Source organism: Electrona antarctica, assembly GCF_951216825.1.
Source record: "Electrona antarctica genome assembly, chromosome: 15".
Taxonomy (NCBI): domain Eukaryota; kingdom Metazoa; phylum Chordata; class Actinopteri; order Myctophiformes; family Myctophidae; genus Electrona; species Electrona antarctica.
This window is the reverse complement of record NC_136796.1, coordinates 18,824,789-18,848,622: the sequence shown is the minus strand read 5'-3', so window position 1 is coordinate 18,848,622 and position 23,834 is coordinate 18,824,789. Positions and strand designations below refer to the sequence as shown.

The 23,834-nt window shown below is 43.6% G+C and overlaps 1 protein-coding gene across 3 annotated transcripts in view; it reads right to left on the bottom strand.

The window, feature by feature from the left end:
* Positions 1-4,632: 4,632 nt before the first annotated feature.
* LOC306938973 (receptor-type tyrosine-protein phosphatase U-like) overlaps positions 4,633-23,834 on the bottom strand; it is a 170,806-nt gene continuing 151,604 nt past the window's right edge. For all 3 annotated transcript variants that reach the window (XM_079523387.1, XM_079523388.1, XM_079523389.1), the window contains 10 exons: positions 23,788-23,834; positions 22,803-22,919; positions 21,523-21,677; positions 21,248-21,383; positions 15,156-15,305; positions 13,452-13,769; positions 11,100-11,225; positions 9,742-9,899; positions 8,402-8,537; positions 4,633-7,882 (listed from right to left, as the gene is read on the bottom strand). The exon at positions 23,788-23,834 is cut by the window's right edge and continues 51 nt beyond it. In XM_079523387.1, coding sequence (XP_079379513.1) covers positions 7,820-7,882; positions 8,402-8,537; positions 9,742-9,899; positions 11,100-11,225; positions 13,452-13,769; positions 15,156-15,305; positions 21,248-21,383; positions 21,523-21,677; positions 22,803-22,919; positions 23,788-23,834 — 1,406 coding nt within the window. In that variant the 3' untranslated portion in view covers positions 4,633-7,819. The remainder of the gene's footprint in view (positions 7,883-8,401; positions 8,538-9,741; positions 9,900-11,099; positions 11,226-13,451; positions 13,770-15,155; positions 15,306-21,247; positions 21,384-21,522; positions 21,678-22,802; positions 22,920-23,787) is intronic.

Genomic DNA, 23,834 nt, shown 5'->3' with positions numbered 1-23,834 from the left:
TCCAACCTCTGTGGCGACACATACATTTCAGTTATCTTTTTAATTTAAAATGGGAAGGCGCATGCCATTTAAAGATAATTCATTATCTTAGTTTTTTAATGAGAGGGAACGAGGGAAGCCGGGGCCCTTTTGAAATCAACCTCTCACCCACTCATCAATTAGTTTCTCCATTTTATTATGCATGGCAGAATAGCAGTCATCAATTTATGAATATTCTCAGCCTCTGGGCCTCTAACTTTTCACCTAATCTCTCTCTCTCTCCATTGTCATAACAGTACATTCACTGCCTCAATATACACTGTTCACAGATAATGTGGCTCTTTCACTTGCCAAAGTTTTCTCAGCTTCTCTTTAAATGTCCATCTGTGACTGAGTTATAATGTCATCATTATAGTATTTTAATTGGTATCAGTGCCTCTCCAGCTGTTTTTCTAGCCTGCTACTAGTTCTTTGTTCTTTGCATTCACACAGTCTAATTAATATTTAACACATTGTCAACTCATTATGAAATCTCACATGAAGATTCATTCCATTGTCGGAATGGAAATCCGTTAAAACAAGCCTATTTGCTTAATTGCCTATTCAGCAGCTGTCAAGAAATGGGTTGAGGTGCAAAAATGCCTAACGCCAGGGCTCCACCGGACGCGTTGCGTCTCCGTCGCGTGCGTCAAAAAACGCACCGGTTCAATTTTAATGCACACGTCACGTCTCCGTCAACGCAACGCAACGCGGGCAGTGGAGCCACCCTTCATTGATTAAAAACGCCCGGTGGAGCCCTGGCGTTAAGCCTAAAACCCAATGCAAATAGCCATGCGCAGCATGCAGTATGGGGGAGTCCGTCATAACAGTGACATTCTCTCTGACCAGTCTGCAGTGTTTTCACGTCACCTTCTGGTATCACATCATAACAGTGACATTCTCTCGGACCAGTCTGCAGTGTTTTCACGTCACCTTCTGGTATCACATCATAACAGTGACATTCTCTCGGACCAGTCTGCAGTGTTTTCACGTCACCTTCTGGTATCACATCAGCTCACTTGGAATTGTTAATTGTTTCCACGTAGTGGAAATGTGCGTGCAAACGTGTTTCACAGCAATTGGATGCTGCATTCATGATTTGAGGCATTTTGTTCAAAACGGGCCACACCTGCAAACTTTAGATTTGCAGGTGTGCCAACCACAATAGAATATAAAAAAATGATCACATGACAATAATGATCATGTTCACCGATTTGTGTGATATTTTGATAAAAGCTGTACGAATATACAAAAAATGTGTTTTACAAAAATCGGCCTCATGGTGGCTGTTCTAGAAATTTCAGAGCAGAGGCTCGTCGTTGACATCCAAGGAGTGTGTGCGCAGCGTATATCTATTCTACGTCCGAGCATAGACATGGTAACGCCCCGCCTGCCTCTGATTGGCCTACCGACACTGACCGTCTTGCCTGTCCTCCGAGATGCAAGGTACTCTGTGGTGGGAAGAGAATGGCAACACGCGACAGTAACTTTTAACTTACATTTTTGTAGAAGAGGCCAATATTGTTTGTGTTATTCTATTGTATTATATCGTAATCGTAGACCTACTTGTATTATTTATTTATTTCCCACCACGGAGTAACCAGACTTTCTAGTTTCCAGCATGTATCTTCCACCTCGGAGGAAACTCGGGTAAGGCTGGCAGTGTCGGTAGGCTAATCAGAGGCAGGTGGGGCGTTACCATGCCTATGGTCGGATGTAGAAAAGATATACGCGTGTGTGCACTGTTTGGCATCGACCAGGCCAACGGTGCCGAAGATTAGCTGTGTACACACACACACACACACACACACACACACACACACACACACACACACACACACACACACACACACACACACACACACACACACACACACACACACACACACACACACACACACACACACACACACACACACACACACACACACACACACACACACACTCTCGCTATGCCTTCGGCCTGGTGGAGACAAAATCTTCTCAGGGAACACGAAGGGAATAATGAAGGAAAGGGGCGGTGTCACCGTGTCACAGAAGAGGATGTATCATGATGTGGAGGCTGAGCTGAGAGGTCTCCAGAAGGTTCCCCATGCAGCTCATTGTCTCACAGCCAGATAAGAGAGAGAGGGAGACAGGACATTTCACTCACAGACAAGGTGATGAACCAAAAGGTGGCACACTGTGGAAAATCTGCCAGATAGAGTACCATTTTTGTATGCGGACTGCTCACCCACAGCACAGCAGTTCTTGTATTGTTGCCTCCACCAGGCCGAAGGCATGGGGAGAGAGTATGTTTTGCACTCCGTCCGTCCGTCCGTCCGTCCGTCCGTGTGTGTGTGCGCGTCCATCCTTCGTTCCGTCTGTTACCAGCTAATCTCCGGCACCGTTAACACGGTCGATGCCAAATTTTGCGCACACACTCCCTGGATGCACCGTGGACGATTCTAACCCCACGGCGGTGGAAAGGAATAGCAAGATCTGTACTATAAAGCCTCTAGTCTATTGCTTGCTTGTGTCAAGACTAAAGGGTCGCTTACTTTCAGGCAAATCTGAATGGAATTCATAATTTAGTATGAAAGCCTACTTAGCGCCTCTTAGCACTTGGCAATGCACATGCCTGTGTAATCATAAATGATAATGGCACTCTCAGCCTTGCTGCCCTTGCATGATGTGAAAGGTAATGTTTATAGAAACTCACTGTGAAGGAGATGAGTGGGAGATCGGTTCCCAAACTTGTTAAACAAAATAAGTACACAAACGCTCCATACTGTAGTTCGTCCAACTTTCTTCCAACGTGAAAGAATCCAAGCAGGGAGAAAATATTTTGTTTGCAAGTTTGAATTAACAGTACTGTATATCAGTACTATTTTCTTTGGTCCAGCACGTTCAGCAATCACACTGTAATTCACAGGGTGTTGTTGAGCTCTGTTGATGAATTTACAGTATGAAGCTTACTGTACGTGAGACAGAGCAATAGTTAAGCATGTGTATGCATCTATTCTGGACTTAACAGTATCCAGCACAGCCCAAGAGATATACTTGACTGAGTCACCAACTCTGTCAACAGCTTTTCAATCTCTGAGGAGGTTTTCAAAGCCCCTTGACCCTGTCTGAAGCTACTGTTCTATTTTATTTCTATGTTTAGCACACCACGTGAGGAAGCCCCATTATGTCTATAGTATAGAACATCAATGCAATTCTCCCACCAATGTATGTTCTGCTTGCCTGCTCTTACTTTGAGGTTATACAATGCACATGGTCACTGCACTTTGTCAACACACAACTTGTTGTCCTCCTTTCTATCAACAATACTGTACTATATTTGAAATGATAATACTAATAATGTACTGATACTGTATTTGGGGCCAGGTTATTTGCATTCATAGCTGTAACGTCCATTATTAACATGGTATACTCTACTCCTGTACAGTATGTTGTTTCTAATAACGTATTGTTGATACTGTATTGATACAGCATAATTAGAACCGCCGTCGCTTGCACACATCTGCCTCGTTGACGGCAGACTGCTGGGCAAGCGCTGGCGCTTTGGCATGGGGGGTCAGATCAACATGGAATTAATTCTGTACTGGCCATATAAGGAGCATGTCTTGAGTGTACAGGGTTTGATGAGGTTAGATCAATATCAGAACAGGTCAGCTCCATACAGTATATGAAGATCTAAGGGTGGTAGCGGGGACATTCTCTTGAGTGTACAGGGTTTGATGAGGGCCCAGGTAGGGCTGGGCCTTCATTTTCGAGTCTGTTGAGAACTCTAGTTTTCGGCGGCTGCAGCTGCACTAATAACTTTGGGGCAGGCCCATCTAGAGTTAGAAATTTGAATGGACAAAAGTCAAAAGGGAGACATCGAAAAGGAAGGATGGATGGGGAAGGATCCCTATGGAATGGAATGTCAGAACAGGTTCTGAAATATATCCATATATGGAGATCTAAGGGTTTGATGTCAGTTGCTGGCCAATAGTCATGACATCAGGGATTTCCATTCTCCATATATGGGCTTAACTGTGACAGCAGGTCGCATTTAATATGACATCAGGGTCTCCACATCTCCATCCCTGATGATGTCACGAGAGCTGGGCACCATATATGGTGCCCGACACACAATTGTGCCCGACACACTGACGGGAAATGCTCGATTCCATAGTTAACTGCGACCTTCGGACGCAATCAGCAACTTATTACCAGACTTAGCTGTATCTATTTTTGGGGAAGATTTGCCCTAGTGTTTCTAAATATGTTACTGCCTTTGGCAACTGAATTTCCCTGCTGGATCAAAATAGGTCTATCTATGTATCTACCCATCTCACACGCCCGCACGCACGCACGCACGCACGCAAAACGGTAGAGATAAAGTGTTCCTTTCCTCGCAGCTGCACCCCTTATCTTCCATTCCAGCCTGTAGCAAGACGAGTGTCCAGTGCATTCTGTTGATGAAATACTGACATGAACACTTCCAAATCAATTATCTTTAATTTAAGACGATCAAACACTTAACAAAGTCTTTATGGAAATACCCATATCTGATCAACTGCTCGAACAATGCACAAGTTCACAACCGTTCATTGTTGATGCTAATCATAAGCTAAACCAGTAAAATAGAGCTTCTTTTTATGGCTAGGGAAAAATAAATATACATTCGCTTGCAACTGCAAAATAAAAGTGTGCTTGTGTGACATCAAAATAATAATATACCACTTTTGATTTTAACACATCGTCCAGCAACAAAACACCGTAGATGTTATTTTACGAGGTTTTATATATATAAGGAAAATGGAAAATGGAAAGGGAGAGCATTCCCTTGACAATGCTCAGTTTGTCAAGGGAATGTTTGCAAAATTGAGGCCAGAGACCATCAAATGAGCAAACAACTCTGAAACTAAAAGTACAACCAAGGACAATTAGCGACTACCAATTCAATCAATAACTTTGTATTTTGGTCTTAATGAGATTTAGGGCCCTATCTTGCGTCAGGGGCACTTTATCCGTAATTTGGGGATCTAGCATTGAGGCGTGCCCCTGTAAAACTGGCTATCTTGTGCCACAGCCTAAATCCTAAAAACACCTCCGCTACCCGTTACATTATGGATAGGTGTGGTTTGGGCATTACAATAATTAAATCAATCATCGTGCCACATGCCATTGCCTTTAAGAGATCCATTATCCATTATGCATTATGCCTAGTGATATCTTGCCTTATGGCCCATGGAAGAGCCACGCGCTGTTAGGCTTGGAATACATTTTTACAGAGGGTTGTTTTGTGTCCAGTAGCTCCTCTGTCTGTCATCCACTCTGCAACCAACACAGCCTCACCTACTTGTGCTGCTTTTTTTCCACCGTGCACAGGATGCACCAAGAACACGCGTCACTTAATTTAGGGCACGTTCGGAAATACCGCACCGGAGCGCACTCGCCTATTAGTTTGCATTGCATAGTGCGCTCGGTGTGCTATTTCCAAGCGCACCCTAAGCTACGAAACAGTATCAAGCGAAAAGGAAAGTGCAGGAACTCTGATTAATTAAACAGAACGAGACCTCTGAGCTGCGAATGTTCTGCAATTGTGCGCCGAGGCAGCACCAACGCAGGAGCCATTCTTTGATCAAAGGATTCGCTTTGCGGGTGGTTTGAAGAGGCACTTTCCATTGTCCTAAACCTGTGTTCATAAGATAGCAAATATAGAGAAAGCGCATCAACACGCCTACAGACACACCTCCACCCACAAATAAAGGTGTCGGCATAATGTATAATGGGTATAGTGGCCACAAGATACCATTTACGCATAATGGAAGCTACAAAATGCGTAATTCACGGATAATAGTTCGTTTTTGCGGGTAAGTCATGGCATACGTTAGAGCCCTTAGACTTCTTTCCACGTGAACAGAGCGAAAGTAGCACATAGGAGGACTGGTTTATACACCAGCTGGAGGCAAAGACAATTGTATACGCCTTCAACATTATCTGTGAGTACCTACGACCCATTATGGACATCACAGAGTGCAAAAAGCTTTTTTTTGTACGTGGGGTTCAACACTACCAGACAATATACAGTGCAATTCATCCTCCTGACCTCAAGTGAGTGCAGCTCTGCGTCCTCTAGAGAGTCTCATCAACACTGGAGAACTGACTGCAGCTTCCAGACGGAGGTCATATCGACTGGCCAGCTGGCACTGCTCTGGCTGGTTCAGTAAGCTGATGCAAAGTGGTGTGTCTGTGGCACCAGTCAAGCCCTGCATCAGTGAGACTTTAGTTTAAACAGTGAATTCTCACATTATCGGCAGGAGTTTTATTTTCACATACTAATTACAAAATAAATAATATTTTTGCAACGTAAGCAGCAATACCGGGGGCCAAGCAATGGGTGTAACACTTCACTTGGCTTCATATTCCTCCAGTGGTCAATACTAGGTGCCCTTCTTTCAGAAAGATCAGCATTTTAGATCATGTTCGATAGATTGTGCATACAAAGTTTTGTGTAAATAGCTCAAAAATCCCTTGAGGATTAGGTTTTTAAATGTTTTGATTTGTCCTTGAGGCAAAATTGTTCCTTATGAGGAAATACATAATGTATGTGTATGTAATGTCATGACTGTCGATCACACAGGGAATGAGATATGCCTCTTCAAAGTTTGCGTCTTCAATCGATTGCTATAGCAAACATTGGCCAATTGGAGCAAGATTATACAATAGTAACTATACCATTCTGAACCCAAATGGGTGGTTATGCCAGAACTGGGACAAATGCTTAATAAAACTTGCCTACACACCGCAGTGTTTGGCCCCCTAATAAACATTTACAGTATGCACGGAAAGAGGAATGAAAAACACAACACTGCAAAAATTACATCACTTGAGGTCTGAGGCTAAGGCAGATCATTGTGGATTGTTTTATTTCATGGTTTTGCGGTGCCACAAGTCCTGTCCAATGGAACATGAGTGAGTCCATCACTGCTCTCACACTCTCTCTCACATTGACGTTGTCCTTTCCCTGAGGGTCCAAATGTGGTCCCTCAGTCTGCGCTTCCTCGTGCACCTGGCCATGTGCCTCCTCCTGCCCGATAGTGGAGGCAGTGAGGAGTGTAGTGGTGGAGGAGGTCCTCTTGCGATGCAGCCGCTTGGTCTGCTGCTTGGCTGGAGTTTTGTCTTTAACAGGCTGTGGGCCGAAGAGCAGCCCTCACACCGGTTGTCTGCTGTCTCTTCTGCTCTTCCAACTGCTCTGCCAGGTCTGGACGGGACACAGAGATCACATGACAACAACCCATCTTCCACAGTCTGCAATGAGGCGTACTGAATGTCAATATGACTTGTACCCATCAAGTTAACGTGAGCAGTCTGGTGCGGGGCTGCATTCCGGCCAGCAGCAGCAGCAGTTCAGTACTGATGGTGGTCACTACTTCACCCACCCACGTCTTCCAGACAGCAACACACAATACACAACACTGAATGTGTGTAAATGGTCACTCCACTCCCAGTCAAGTGTTCCTCGGGTTCGGCAGGTGTTTAGGCGCACCAAACCGTACAGGTTGTAGAGAAAAAGAAGGGTGTCATCAGTGCAGCCTTGTATAAGGCTGTCCAAGTGAGCTTTTTTCTTAGTGAGATCAATGAACAGGTCATGTTTGAGCCAGTGAACGTGTTGCTCTCAGTGTCGTTAATGAAGAGGTCATGTTTGATCCAGACATTGAAAAGACGACAACCAGAGCTGGACTGAGGAGCCGAGGGCTCAAGGCCCACCGACCCGAGACAAGGTGTTAGACACTGTAGCACCCTCTAGTGGTGAGGATGAAAGTTACGTGAACTCCAGGCAGTCCAGATACTCCAGGGTCAGGTCATAACAGAACCGATACTGTTCCTGAAACAAACAAACAGCACTTAATATTAAGATTTTATAGAAATTCACTTAAATTACAAATTACTACATTCATATTTTATGAACTGTCTTTTAAAGTGATGTATGTATGCTGGCACTGGGAACTGGGGTTTATGCTAACAGCTAGCGGTAGAGATAGAGTTAATACATGAAAAAGATAATTCCATGTTGATTTATTTTTACACCCAAGTCTTAGCAAAAATTATAGAACTGTGTTATTGTGCGAAGCCAACCAGTAATATTTTCTAGTTTGATGGACAAGGCATCTGAATAAATAAGATGGTAGCCTTATGAATAAATAATATACATTATACACCAATTACTCAGGCTACGAAGCGGTAAAGGGAGTCAGCCCACTCTCCTACAGAAAGTACAGATAGTTCCCCAGGAAGGACACCCCGGTTATGTGGATGTTAAACATCACTTGACAGCCGGTGATAAAAAGGCAGACATTTTCAGCAGGATAATAATAATAATTTCAAACAGAAACTTTTAACTCACCATGGTCTCCACCATGTTTGGCTTTGAGTTGCGCAGCGTTTTGGCAGCGAAGAAAGAGTCGACCACTCTGTGATGGCGGATCATTTCCAGGATCATCGTGCAGGCACAGAAAGTACCACTTCTACCACCTCCATTCCTGTTCCCAACACACACACACACACACACACACACACACACACACACACACACACACACACACACACACACACACACACACACACACACACACACACACACACACACACACACACACACACACACACACACACACACACACACACACACACACACACACACACACACACACACACACACACACACACACACACACACGTCTGACTGACTGACATAATACACATTCCATCCACGAGTCAGACGGCTCTTTCACCTACACAGTGAAATGTCAAAGACTGACTGGGCTCAGATCAGGAAAAGGTCAATGCGAGTAATGTCCAACAATACAGAAGTGGGATGATGTCCCATATGCTGCCCGACCCATCCACATCTAAAGTTCTCCACCTCCAGATTCTTACGTAACGACTACAACCACAGCTTACGCTATGACCCTATACACAGCAAGACATGGGGGTGTTCATTTAACTCAGAGTGTAAAAATTTCCCTACAGCAATAAGGGTAACTTTTTCCACTCAAAGTAAAGCTAATAAGTTAAAGGGTGGGCTCTCCATCGTACAATTGTATGTATTATTATGGCACGTTAACACCTTAGTAACCCGGAACTATTTAATCCATTTCATCCATGTGCCCATCATTTATAGCGCCCGGACCACTTTTACCGGCGCACCGGAAGTTGCTGTGCATGTCTGTGTAGCAGCTAACAATAGCCACACCACTCTAGAGTCGATCGACAACAACGGGAGGTAAGAATAAATCTATCGCGACTAGCGACTGGACCGCGGAAGGCCGTCAAACACAGGATCTTTTTTCAGAATTAGACGGGATGATTTAGATCGGGAGTTATGATCGTTTTAAGATTTTCGTTTTCGTCAGCTAAACAGGCAGGGAACATTTTCGATGACGTGTCACTGTTTGACACGTGATCGGATTGGGCAACAAGCGCTCCTAGGCTGTGGAGCGAAGCGATCGGTTTTGATTTCATTAATCTCCGTCCTATTTATCAATCTCCGGCTTGGGCACTTGACCATGACCTTGAACTCCGAAGCCCCGGGCCTCCATGGTGTTAACAATAAAACTCGGTAAGGTAGGAAAAGTGTCTTACGCCTTGTCAGATCATCATCATCACTGTGTTTGTGGTGCTGGTATCACTGTGTGTGTGTGTGTGTGTGTGTGAGTGGGGGGGGGGGGGGTTGTTGTGACTCACAGGCAGTGGACGATGGTGCGTCCCTCTCCACATTCCTCCTGCCAGTTGTGCACCTGGGCCAGCAGGCTGAGGAAGGCCTTCTTGGAGTCGGGAATGTCGCGGTACGGTGACCAGCGCAGGAACTGGAAGTGACGCACCACCAGCGGACCTTCTTGAAGCTGAACGGCACAGAGCAGGTGGAGGGGTGGGGAGGGAAGACATTTCATTGGTTAAACGGTGGACTTGCTGCTCCAAGTTGCACACAACTTGGTGTGATTGGGCGGTTGACAGGGTGACAGGAGGATAACATGAGACAGCGTAGCTATGTGAGTCAGTTTTCCCACTGAAATTACATCTGAAAATGCTTTATCAGATGTAGTCAGTGAAGCTTACATAAATGCTGGGCATCATGACCACGACGACTTTATACTTATTGCTTTGTGCCCTGTTCACATCACATCCATAGATCACATCACATCATTATGTGGAAAACAATACTATTATAATACTAGTGTAGGGGCTAATTGTCTTTACCCATTTATAGAAGAATGCCTGTGTGTTCTGAAATATTTCCCTCAATAGCTGTTGCTGGGCCATTGAATGGGGCAAGATGCCTGCTATTTGCAAAGCAATTAATTAAAATAGCAATTTTGCAGAACACTGAATCTATCGAAGTGACATGTTAATGTGAAAATAGAATTTGTGATTTGATGCTAAAACTAGAGCGAAGAGAGGTCTCTACAGTCAATCAGTGTGGAACGTGGGAGGTAACAGTAAAGTTGTTCAGAGGCTGAAAGAAGCAATCACACTGTTTATGTACATACTTAGTTGATCATCATAATATTTACAATTCAACCCAGACTCCCAGTTACATCTCTGAACGCTGCCTAGTAGTGCCTACATCCTCAGGCAGGAGTAAAGCTTGTTGAATGCACCAATTCCACTCACTGTCTTATATATTACATGTCACACACGATGAGAAACAGCTCAACTCATGATCTGCCATGCTGAATTGAGTCATATTGGCACATTGACACCTCGATCTGTATGCTGTTGCTGGGGTTTTGATTCCCAGTATTTTAAGTTTAACACATGAAACCAGTATAAGTAGCTGTTTCTGTTAAACAATGTTTCTGCTAAACAAAACTAACAGTTGATTTAAAACTGAACTGTCATAACTCTCTCTGTCAAAGGCTCTGCTCAGAACCAAAATAATTTCCTCTTTCTGTGTATTCCATTCCAGCCACTGTGTGTTCCTACAATTCCCATGATGCAGTTCACAGGCAGTGATTTCTGTGGTTTCCATCTCCATCTTGCCATGAGTTACTGAACACACGTAAAAAAGAAAAAAAAACGTGTTCAGCAGGGGTGGGGCTTACCCGTGTGATGTTCTGAACGTGGAACAGACGGATGATGACATCATCGTTGGCCGTTCTGGACAGAAGCTCCACCGTCATCGGTCCAAACTGCTGGAGTCCTGGTTCAGGCCAGTACTGAAGACATGGCTGAGAGAGAGAGAGAGAGAGAGAGGGGGGGGGGGGGGTAGGGGGGCGACAACAGTTAAAGGGATTGTGCCATAAAAAAGTTTGTAATTTCTTAATTTCTTTTCGGTTTTCTGAGCTCAATTGCACCCAAAAGACTTGAACTTTAGTACAAGTGCTCTGATTTTCCTGCTGTTTGTGATGTCACAGCCTGCAAATCCCATATCAATTGGATTTGCCAGTAGATGTAACTGTTTTTGCTGTTTTGCCTGTTTTCATTGCAGCTCAAAAGGCTTCCAAAACCCAGAAGAAAACTACAGGCCACAGAAGATCCACTGAATTGAAGTTCAGGTTTTTGGGGTGTAATTGAGGTCATACAACCTAAAAGAAAAACAAAAAATAAAAATAAATGAAAATAAATGTCATGAAACCTTTAGACAAATCATGATGTCACAGCCTGTCATGAGGTACAGTAACAAGACACCTGGGTATTGACAACAGTGACAATTAGCCTAAATGACAGTGATTACTTTCCAATGGAGCCATGAATTAAATGAACAAAACAACAATCACTTATGTATGCCTCCCCTCCTTTTGAATTATTCAACAGCTTAAATCATTAGCATGAGCTCATTATAAATTAATGCTGTAGAGGAACTTTGGCTGTGGCTTGGAGCTGATGGCAAAAGAGAGTTAGTTCCAACACAACTTCTAAGGTCCCCGGGCCAGCTATTGGGAGGAAGTCACAGGGGAGCCATGACGTTAGCGGTGACAGCAAGGAAAGTCGAAGAGGGGAGGGCCCCCCCCCCAGAGGAGTTGATAATGTCTCGTCATAGTGATGGAACGGATTTCACAGGTGACATTGGGCAGGAGGACAGATACATATTTATACAGGAGACGGGCGGTCCCGTCTGGAGGGATGGGGGCAAGCGAGCGAGGGAGGAAGGTCCTCCCGTTAATCCAGTGAAATGGATGATAGAGAGGGGGAGAGAGAGAGAGAAATGATGATGATGATGATGATGATGAGAGTAAATAGTGATAAGAAATCCAACATGACACAATGACAGAACAGAGACAGGAAGACAAGTCATGCGAACAGAACAAGTACTATAACAAAGTGATAAGAATGTGTTCATAATTATGAACATGACAACCTGTGAAAATGAAATCTATAAGAAATTATGTGTTCACATTAACATGCACTGTAACATGTAACTTTCCTGTTTTACCCCAGATTTGAACCCGGGTCTCCTGCGCAAAAGTGCTGCAGAAATAGAACCTGCCTGCTGAAGCACCAGTGGATCAGTGGTTAAGGAGTGTACCATATGGGCTCTGATGCAGACACATTGCTGCATGTCAACTCCCTGACTCTTCACCCCAGTGGTTCTCAACCAGTGGTCCGGGGACCACCAGTGGTCCTTGAGGGAGTTCCAGGTGGTGCCCAGCTAAATGATGGATATGGGTCCATTTGGTTTCATTTTACACTCTCAAGAGTTCAATTATTGTATAGGATCAATACAAGTAAATGAATACATGATAACCCTTCCACAGTAGTAGCCTTTTCATATTTTCCTACATAATGCCTCATTTGCACATTTAAAAATGTAAAATGTGTAATACAATAAATCACTGTCTTCGTGTAAGTAATCAATTGGGGAAGTGTCATGGTGATAACAATCTAATATAGGTATGGTGTTGCTCAATCAATTCATAATTAACGTTCCAATTTTGGAGCTCTGACTCATGGACTAAGAACCAAAAAGAACTAAAGCGGTTCCCATTGGGAACCAACCGGTGGAAAAGGGGCCTTAGAGAATGTAGATTGTAGAAGAATTGTTGTTTTGATCAACGTTTGCCTTTCATCTCTCCTAATGGTACCACATCAATACAGCATGGAATTGTGAACAAAATATTATCCAAAGTTAACACAATACTCTAAGTTTTGGGTCTGAGAGGCTAAATCAAATCGTGGTCTGTGGCTCAAATGCTGAATAAATAATGGACCTTGTTGAAAACCACCCGTTTCCTGTCAAATCGCCACTGTACTATCAGTAAAGACAGAAAAGCCCCTAAAAAACACAAGAAACTGCCTGCTTCCTCTGGGGAGAAATAGAATTTTGACCTTCAGGTACAAATTTGTGTAAAATCAGAAACAGGGTCGTGTCAAAGGTCGTGTCCAACCTAGACACGCGATAAATGTCTCAATAGAAGATCATGGAGACTAATGTTGGAGTGCCGTGTGTGTCTCACCCAGGCAGAGTTGGACTGGTTGAGTTGGTTCAACATGACCACCGAGGTGCAGCCGTAGTCGAACACCAGCCTCCAGAAGTCCGTGGTGGTCCCTGGCAGGGGGTGGGGCGTCACCACGAAGGCGGCAGCTAGGTGGAAGCTGTCGGCGAGCGCGGCGTTGATGTAGTTGTTGCCCTCTTCGCCCTCAGGGGAGACCAGAAAGGCCAGCGAGCGGTTGGGTGGCAGAACGTCCATGCTGCGGTTCTTCTCGCGGTTCCTGGGCATCAGAGAGACGCTGCACTCTTCCATGTCCAGGTGAGGAGTCACCGAGTTCAGTGTCTGACGCACGCAAACAGAGAGACCATGTTTATATTTATGCTTTATATTACGGTATATCAAATAACAGAAACACAATGTTATTTTCTCAGTTGAGCGGCCATGCGATGAAGTATACTGTAGAAATCAGCTCTAAGGCAACGGCACAGGAATAAAGTACAATTATGAAAACCAATAAACAAAAAAAAACATTTATTTAAAAAATAGTGAATGAAAATCATTTGCATAAATTAATAAGATCAGTCTGTGTGTGTGTGTGTGTGTGTGTGTGTGTGTGTGTGTGTGTGTGTGTGTGTGTGTGTGTGTGTGTGTGTGTGTGTGTGTAGGTGTTGAGGGAGCAAGAAACTTGATGTGATAAGAGAAGAAAGTGAAATCAGGACAAAGGAAATAAATAATAAGGACAAATGAAATGAAAAGATATGAAACTACTGGATCAAAGTTCCCAGCTGTTATATAAATAATTATTACAGGGATTCATATGTGTATAAACTTCCTATATCACTGCAGATCTTAATGGATAAAAACACAATCTTATTTCTTATACATTATGAATAAGCATATTATGAGACTCTGGGTATTGAAATTGGTAAAATTGAAGTGATTATCTAATTTGGTTCATATTGTCAACGGCTCCCCATTGGCTTAGAATAAATGAATAGAACACAGTGGCTGCTAGCTGCTATATTACGTCTAGAGGCTATACGCACTGCAATGATGAGGCTATTTAGTTTAGAAAATAAAATAAGTTAATTCACATGTGAAAATGATCATTTGTAATTGTGCAGTTCAAAGATCATCAATGATATTAAAATACAAAACATACAGGCTATATACAACCAGACAAGGCAGGCAGCACCTCAATCATAGAGCATGAATCAAACTTAAAAATATGTTTTTGTTTGCCATGGCGTTTGTCTATGCACCTTCATGAACTGGATATTTTGGTGACCCTATGTCATTTCCTCTTGCGCCACCATTAGGCCAAATTGTATACCTGCATACTGTACAAGATCTCAAAATGTATATGGGAAGATCGTCACGAAACTTTCTCAATGCATCTATACATCCATCTACTGTATGAAATCTAATTCAGATTTCATTGTGTGATGGTTTTATACAATTTACAGCCTCACATCATGTCACAAAGCGATCTATTTAGCTAAACATTTGAGCATCTTTGAAAAGTTTACGCGTATACGCACACATGCGCACACACATAGGTCCAGTCCTATTTTAAGTGCGCAAATGCGGGGCTCGCAGGTGTGTGTGAACGTGCGCGAAAAGCCTGGTGTAGCTCGGCCGTGAAAGTGGTTAAGAATAAGCTTTTAACGTCCCACCGTGTGTGTGTGTGTGTGTGTGTGTGTGTGTGTGTGTGTGTGTGTGAGATACCTGGAACTCTTCTCTGAGCTGTGTGGTGTTGCTCTGTGAATCCACCTTCAGCATGTCTTTATAGGTCAGAGCAAAGTCATTAACAGGGATGGCCGTCTCTCCACACAGACACGCCTCCAGGATGGCATCGTGGATGAACACATACTGCTCCTAAAAGCACACAATCACAAACGTAACTATTCGAAAAGCTAGTTAAAGATAAAGCATTTATTACTGATATTTACTTTACTTTGAGTCAAATAATGGGGGTTGTGTGCTTGAAAATGCAATCATGCATAACCATTGCTGTCAGGCAGAAACCTCTCATCTCCATATCCAAATCCTAAAACGTACGGTTTTACCCGACAGCAATCATACACCAGCTTGATGTACAGTACATACAAGACATAAAAGACCATACTTACGATATGAACCATAAATGTCTAAGCGTGTCATTACCCAAATACACACATACATATACATAAATACATCTGAATCATTTACTGACAGAGATGGGAGAAATGACAATAATTTGCAGTGGTGGACAAAGTAAAGTGGACAAATAAAGTAATTCATACTTTTAATTTAAAAGTATTAAAAGCAATGGAGTCAAAAGTACAGTATTTCTATTTAAAATGTAACAGAGCAATCGTCATCAGCTTACAGCTTACTTACTTAAATGTACTTAAGTACAGTACACATCTACTCAACTAAAATTTGTAATAATCGTTAGTACAGACACATAGCCTGGCACTCAAGCTCAGTCCTTGAAACTTGTGTTTGTACTCTTTCATCATTAACCAACTACACATATAGATACACTCCACTGAACCATCTGAATAATTGACAGGCAGAGACGACAGACAAGCGCGTTGTTGATGGACACATCAAAACAGACAATTTGCTAATCATTTGACTCTTGTTTTCTATTGTTACTCTTCAAAGACGGGAAATGTTGGTTTCATGATTTGCCCTGTATTTGAGATACAGCAGCTGTCTTCTCTGGCGCTGGACATCTGTCCCGTTCCTGGCTACGCGCCTAACCCTCTCATTGACAACATGCTGATGTTGCCCAACTCCTCGCTCCACCTCAGTGACCACTACAGAGACGTGCAGAACTCGCTGAGCCCGTCTGAGCTGACCCACTTCACCAGACGCTTGAGGACCACGTTCGGCAGGGAGGGCAAGGTCACCGCGGGCGGTGTGGGGGTGGTGGCCCTCGCGCTGGCCGTGCTGTTTGACACTCTGGCCAAAGAGGTGAAGGGACAGTGGGTGCCAGAGTCGGGACCCATTCCAGGTCTGTTTTTACAAGAGCCTGGACGCACACACCTCCCTACTGTCCCGCTAGTGAGTGAGTACCTGAGGCTTGTCCCGACTATAGCCAACAACCCAGTCAGGATGAGAGAGGAGACAGAGAAGTGCCTCCACAGGCTAGAGGAAATGAGACAAACATACCAACACAACTTGGAGCTTGAAGGTTGGAGCCATGTCGACATTTTTAATTCTTTGTCGGTATGGAAAATTGCAACTGGCCTCCAGCAGCACTTTATGTGTCTCTCAAACTCTACCAGCTCAGTTAATTTGTCGTACCTGGCTCCTGTACCCACCCAAGAAATCAAGTCCTCTTTCAACTGTGACTTGAAGGCTGGCAACACAGCATTCAAGCAAGAAGCACAGAATCATAAATAAAACGGTGTGAGATTCGATGTGGTACTCCTGATATTGAGATTGTCTTTCTTGCACTGTCAATGAACAACCTGGAAAATGTAAAAGCTTGGCAAGAAGGAAAACCGGTGGTGCAGAGGGAAGATTTTGACCTGAAGGCAAAATCTCATTTGCCCTATTAGTGCAAATATTTTGAAAAGGAATAGATCATCGTACTTTAAATGTTTAATCTCAGTATAAAATATGATTTGATTGAGCGATTGTTGACCACATTGTCTTGCGCTATTTGTCTATTGATGTGTTACATTTCATCTCTTAATCCAGGCATAGAAGTATTTCCTGTTCTTTCAGGACACAAAAAGGCCAACAACCTTTATCTATCTGAGCAGCACATGTACTGATTGACTGTATGCCCAATGGTAGGAGATTGTTGTTTTGTTGTGTACTTATTCATATCATACTCTGTTACTTTCTACAGCATCTCTCTCATCTCATGTACAATAGACTTGTGGGGTGACACTGCCTTAAAACTGAATACTTACAGTACCACATTCACAACACTTGTTTGTTTCTTGTGTGTGACAATAAATAAAAACAAGACAAGTGAGAAGTTCCCATGCTCACTATGAAAGCGCTGAATGGCCACACTAGACATCAACATAAAATATATCTAGGGCGTGGCTGAGATTCTGGGGGCATGGCTGAGAAGGGTACCTATCGGAAGTAAAAATACTTAAGCAGAATGTCGCATTTCAAGTTTTCAAATGTAGACAAATCTTTTGAAAATAGCAGATCTACAAGCTCACAATTGTACAAGCTCAATCATCATGAGGCCTAAATGTATATAGGTTAATGAATGTTTTCTGTAATAATACTTTTTCAAATAAATAGTGGAGTAAAAGTACAATATTTGGATCCGAGATGTAGTGGAGTAGAAGTATTGGAAATTAGAAGTATTCAAGTAAACTACACACATCTCAAAATTGTATTTAGTTACTTTCCACCACTGATGGGTACCTTTTTGGCAATGCCGACGGAACCACTAGGAGACCACTCCTTTCAGCAGCTTGTCATCACAGTCTACCAGCTTTCCTCTCAGCTCAATTAACACACAACTCCAACCATGCGACCAACACCACAGCTTTGAATCAATGACAACTTGCACCACACTAACTTAAAGTGGGTGTTACTAGACCAGCTCAGAGAGTGAGCTTTTAATCTGTATCGACTCCTCCAAGATCTGGCTCTCAAATTTACATTTCCTTTGAGTAAGAGAGGATCTGAACCTTGGTCATATGAAGCAAGCTGCTAACCCACTCACTATGGTTATAGTGCATTCTGAACATGAGGAGGTTTGCCACAAACCTGTTGCCATTTCCAGTGCACATTTACAGTTAACCCATTCTGTGCTTTTCTCGAGATATCTTGCGGAAATTCCATCTTAGTTATCCACGAGAAACACGAGATTTGATTAAAAAACATTTAAAATATTAGTTTACCCTCTGTTAGCTTCCGGCGCTAGCATTACATGAGGCCTCTCATTGTAGAAACGGCCTACATGATACTCTGCGGTACACGTGCACGCGCACAGGGTTATTAGTGGTATTTATGCTCAGAATGGCATAAAATGCCATGTTTATAGCCTATTAAAGCATTAATCCGAGGCGCACTAATCATGCTGCTGCTCTGGGGGCGATGGTCCGTCCGGTCCCTACTATGCCTACACTTAGGTTCCCTACTATGCCTACACTTAGGTTCCCTACTATGCCTACACCACAGATCTAGACTACATCACTTCTGGCTCGGGCGGAAGAGACCCTTCTTCTCTGCTTATTTTGAGGATTTCTCTGGCACTAGTGCCAGGATCTTGCCTAGGGGGCTGAGCAGTAATGTGTTAAGGTGGTTGCACACTGGTGCTTTGTTTTTGCGGATCTGAAAGTTGTATGCTATCACTAGCTGCAGGCTGTCACCAACACCCCAATAGACACCACTAGACAGCTGCGGAAAACAGATCAAATCTACCCCGGTCCGAAAAAACTTTATACAGACTAAATATGACGTTATTTACATAAATTGACGTTGATTTTTTTATGTCTTCTCACTCTGAAATTCGCCCCGATATTCAGAGTGAATTTCGAACCAGTGTGAAAACACCTTTACTAAGCTAGGTGTTATAGTAATTTAGAAAGGAATGTTTTAATCTCTTACTGTATATGTGATTTTCCTGGTATGAACAAAATTGCACAGCTGTTCTAATATAAGATACACATCTACACTGACATCACTGGTTTCTGTGATGTTTGGCAACAAAGAGAGTATACTGTAGGTGTAGGATTATGTTGATTTTGGATGCAGGGACACAGCAGTACCACAGTGTCTATTGTTGCCAAGGAACAGATGGAACAGAGAGGATTCAGTCCAACATCCTCATACAGTAGCAGTCCTGTGAATAATCAGCCATCGCTCCAGCTTCGCTAGGCAGACCTGCCAACCTTGAGATATTGACATGAGTAGCACCATGAGTAGCACCATGCGTAGCACCATGCGTAGCACCATGAGTAGCACCATGAGAAGCACCATGAGTAGCACCATGCGTAGCACCATGCGTAGCACCATGAGTAGCACCATGAGTAGCACCATGCGTAGCACCATGCGTAACACCATGCATAGCACCATGAGTAGCACCATGAGTAGCACCATGAGTAGCACCATGCGTAGCACCATGCGTAGCACCATGAGTAGCACCATGCGTAGCACCATGCGTAGCACCATGCGTAGCACCATGAGTAGCACCATGAGTAGCACCATGAGTAGCACCATGCGTAGCACCATGCGTAGCACCATGCGTAGCACCATGAGTAGCACCATGAGTAGCATCATGCGTAGCACCATGCGTAGCACCATGCGTAGCACCATGAGTAGCACCATGAGTAGCACCATGAGTAGCACCATGCGCAGCACCATGAGTAGCACCATGAGTAGCACCATGCGTAGCACCATGAGTAGCACCATGAGTAGCACCATGAGTAGCACCATGCGCAGCACCATGAGTAGCACCATGAGTAGCACCATGCGTAGCACCATGAGTAGCACCATGCGTAGCACCATGAGTAGCACCATGCGTAGCACCATGCGTAGCACCATGAGTAGCACCATGCGTAGCACCATGAGTAGCACCATGCGTAGCACCATGCGTAGCACCATGAGTAGCACCTACTAATTGTTCACCCCATAGTTGGAACAAAACATGGTGAAGCAGCATTTCACTACTATGCATCACAAACCTGGAACAATATTCCAGACCATTAGGAAATTCCCAACTATAGCTGTTTATAATTCCAAAAACATTTATTTAACATTGCTTACTCACAATGATGTCTATCAACTAGGTCTTGCCTGGGCTTTTATTAATGAGCTGTACTTTGTACTTTGAATGTGTATGAAAGGTGCTATAAAAATTGCCTTGCCATGCCTACTTCCTCAGACTGAGTTAACATATCTCAATCTATCAATAAATATAAATGTAAATGTCAAAGCACATTCTGTCTATCTCCAGTGACTTTATGAATGAACATGATGAACAATGATCATGTTGCCTAAATGAAACATTTATGTGCAAGATTTCCATTTTCATTGGAAATCTTGTAATTCAACAAGTAATTCAACAAGTATTCCTTTGAGGTTTCTTTCCATTAATGAATAAATTAATTCATTAATATTCAATTGAGTGTATAGATATAATAGCCTATAGTCTGTATAATCATTCATAATCATAGGCTACTAGTTTGTTGACCATACTGTATTCATTTCAACCTCACAGAGACGTACATGTCAACTCATTCAGAGATAAAGTGGAATATTTTGGATCTGTACGTCGTCCACAACTCCTATATTCGCTCGCAGAGTCTCTATGGGGTACCCCAGGGCCCTGGGACCCATCCTCTCCAAACAAGATATATCCTTCCACTGTTACGCTGATGAGATGACGTTACGTACAAATCTAAATGCCTCTCACACCCAACAGCAATAACTCCCTCGAGCCCCTGATTAACTGTCTAGATGATATAACAACTTGGATGGATGCAAATTTCCTACATCTAAATGAAAATAAAACTGAGATCATCATCTTTGGTCATAACCCCACCCTTCCTGTCAACACTCTGGGCCCCCTCACCTCCGGTTGAGCTAACCGTCCGAGCCGACATTGTACTATCAATATACACAAATAACAGTCATAAATGAGAGTCTAGAGAATATATGCGGTTAAGAATATATTTTTGAGTGGTCCAAAACATAACTTAAATATATACATACTCCTTATGGATTGCAGTGTCAGGCCAGGCAGTCCTGTCTAACACTTTGATTCCAAACATGATCTCTCAAAATCTAATCTATGTGTAAATATAGTATAATAATATGCAGTCTATGGTAGTGAAGTGAACACTGACCTCGGTCTGGATCATGTTGATGCGTCGTGAACAGAGGGTTTTGACACAGTTGTAGATGTCCACCACGCCTTCACATTCAGCCATGTCCAGCATGACGTCCAGAACGATGTAGCAGCCTGTCCGCCCCGCCCCCATGCTGGAGAGAAGGCAAAACGTTGACACGGTTCAATCGAGTGCTGGTCAGTGGTCACCTCTTACATTCAGCGGCACCCCAGAGAGGCAGGGTGGTGTGTGTGTGTGTGTGCATGTGTGTGTGCATGTGTGTAGTCAGGTACCTGCAGTGCACCACCACAGGTCCGGCGTCGGGGGGCATGGAGCTCTTAACGCGGCGCAGGAAGGCCAGCAGTCCCGTGGCGTGGTAGGGAACGCCGTGCTCTGGCCAGGACGTTAAATGGAACTGGCACACCTCGTGTTTGGCAGGGTAGCCTCTCTGCACAAACAATTAGAGAGTCTCACTGAGATGCTATCATGAGGAAGGCCGGACGGATTATACACCCAAAGGGACATTAACACCAAGCACGATATAACTACAACCATAATTAGAAATAATTGTGTCATTTTCAAAATCTTTCTAGTTTGAAGGTGAGTCCACAGTCCACACCACGACTATGACGACTATAACGATAGTGGTGAGGGATATCGTTTGGATCACTTTCAGAGTGATCAACACTGACAGGCAGCCAATCAAAATCCATCAGAAGGACAGCTGGGATGCAATCGTTCTCACTCACCCTCAGAATCAGTGATAGTTTTGTTATTGCTAACGGAGATGAGAAGATGATTATGAATAACAGACGCTTTTGATTTTTTTAAATATTTTTCAAAACAGTAAAAAGTGCCAAAGAAAATTAGGCACAAGCTGGCGCATAAGATAGGGCCCCAAATGATTCCTGTAGCCTATTGCATGTGTCTTTCAGCACCACGGAGGCAGAGATCTCGCTGTGTGCCTGGGCTCTGACACAGCAGGACTTCGCATCGCGTTTGGTGCCATTTTTTACATAATATTATCGTTCACCAATGTGGAGGCTGACATAGTTATCGTTTTAGTTATTGTGCTTGGTGTGAATGGCTCTTAACAATGGTGTTCGCTGGAAAAACACCACAAACAGAAAATCCTGTTACTGTATGTCGCCATGGGGGGCATACAGAGACCATCAGAGACTATGACAGAATGCAAGCTGTTTGCATGCTGTGTTTTGGAGGTGTAAAGTGGCATAGAGGGCACATATGGTGTAATTTGTATGATGTGTTTTATAGGTGTCAGATGCTACATACGGTAGTTGACATTGTGAAGTGTGATGTGGTGGGCGGCATGGTCCAGGTTTTATCTAACAATACAACATGTGTGAGTGGGAACCTGTCAGAGAATGAATATGTCCACAATATGTTTGCACGAGAAACAATTTTCACCCACTTCCTTCCACCTGTGATGTGACAGTAAAGTTAGATTCTTATGCATTTTCATCATGTGTGTGTGTGCGCGTGTGCGTGCGTGCGTGCGTGCGTGCGTGCGTGCGTGCGTGCGTGCGTGCGTGCGTGCGTGCGTCAGACTCACCCTCTCCATAGCAAAGGTGCGGACGGTGTATTCTGCTAGAGTTTCAGTCTTCAGCAGCGTTACCTTGATGTCTCCATACAGTTCACTGTCATCAGGCCAGTACTTACAGCACTTTATCTGGACAAACAAACACAGTATTTGTATTAAAGTATGTGTGTGTGTGTCCTTCAGATTATCAGATGGGCTCTAATAACGGGGGGAATTCATCTGCGTGTTCTGCTACACCAGTGACATCATTGAGGGGCTGCGTGTCACATGTACTGTATTTCTGTGCCAAATGTGAAATACTGTGTCAAACATTCAATAGATTGAAATACTGTGGCACAGGGTCACACATTCAATAGATTGAAATACTGTGGCACAGGGTCACACATTCAATAGATTGAAATACTGTGGCACAGGGTCACACATTCAATAGATTGAAATACTGTGGCACAGGGTCACACATTCAATAGATTGAAATACTGTGGCACAGGGTCACACATTCAATAGATTGAAATACTGTGGCACAGGGTCACACATTCAATAGATTGAAATACTGTGGCACAGGGTCACACATTCAATAGATTGAAATACTGTGGCACAGGGTCACACATTCAATAGATTGAAATACTGTGGCACAGGGTCAAACATTCAATAGATTGAAATACTGTGGCACAGGGTCAAACATTCAATAGATTGCATGAAATAATAGGCTGTTATCAGCGGACGCAAGGACGGCTGCTGCCATCATAACATCCAGGACAGCGTATGAGGGGGACGTGTGTCAGAGCTCTGACCTTCTAGCACGGTCATCAAAGTAACTGGTGATTACTCATGGCTCTCCACTGGGGACCGGCAAGACCCTACCATCCACCATGAAGGAGAGCTACAACTGCTGCTCTGTTACATCTACTGTTTGTAACAAATGATAAAGGGCAGCTCCATAAATACATGTTGCCTCCATCTATCTTCACGGATGGGAGGTTTGGTCGGAGGTACGTACCCTGCCCACCTCCACCAGCTTGGTGATCATGACGATGCTGAAGCAGT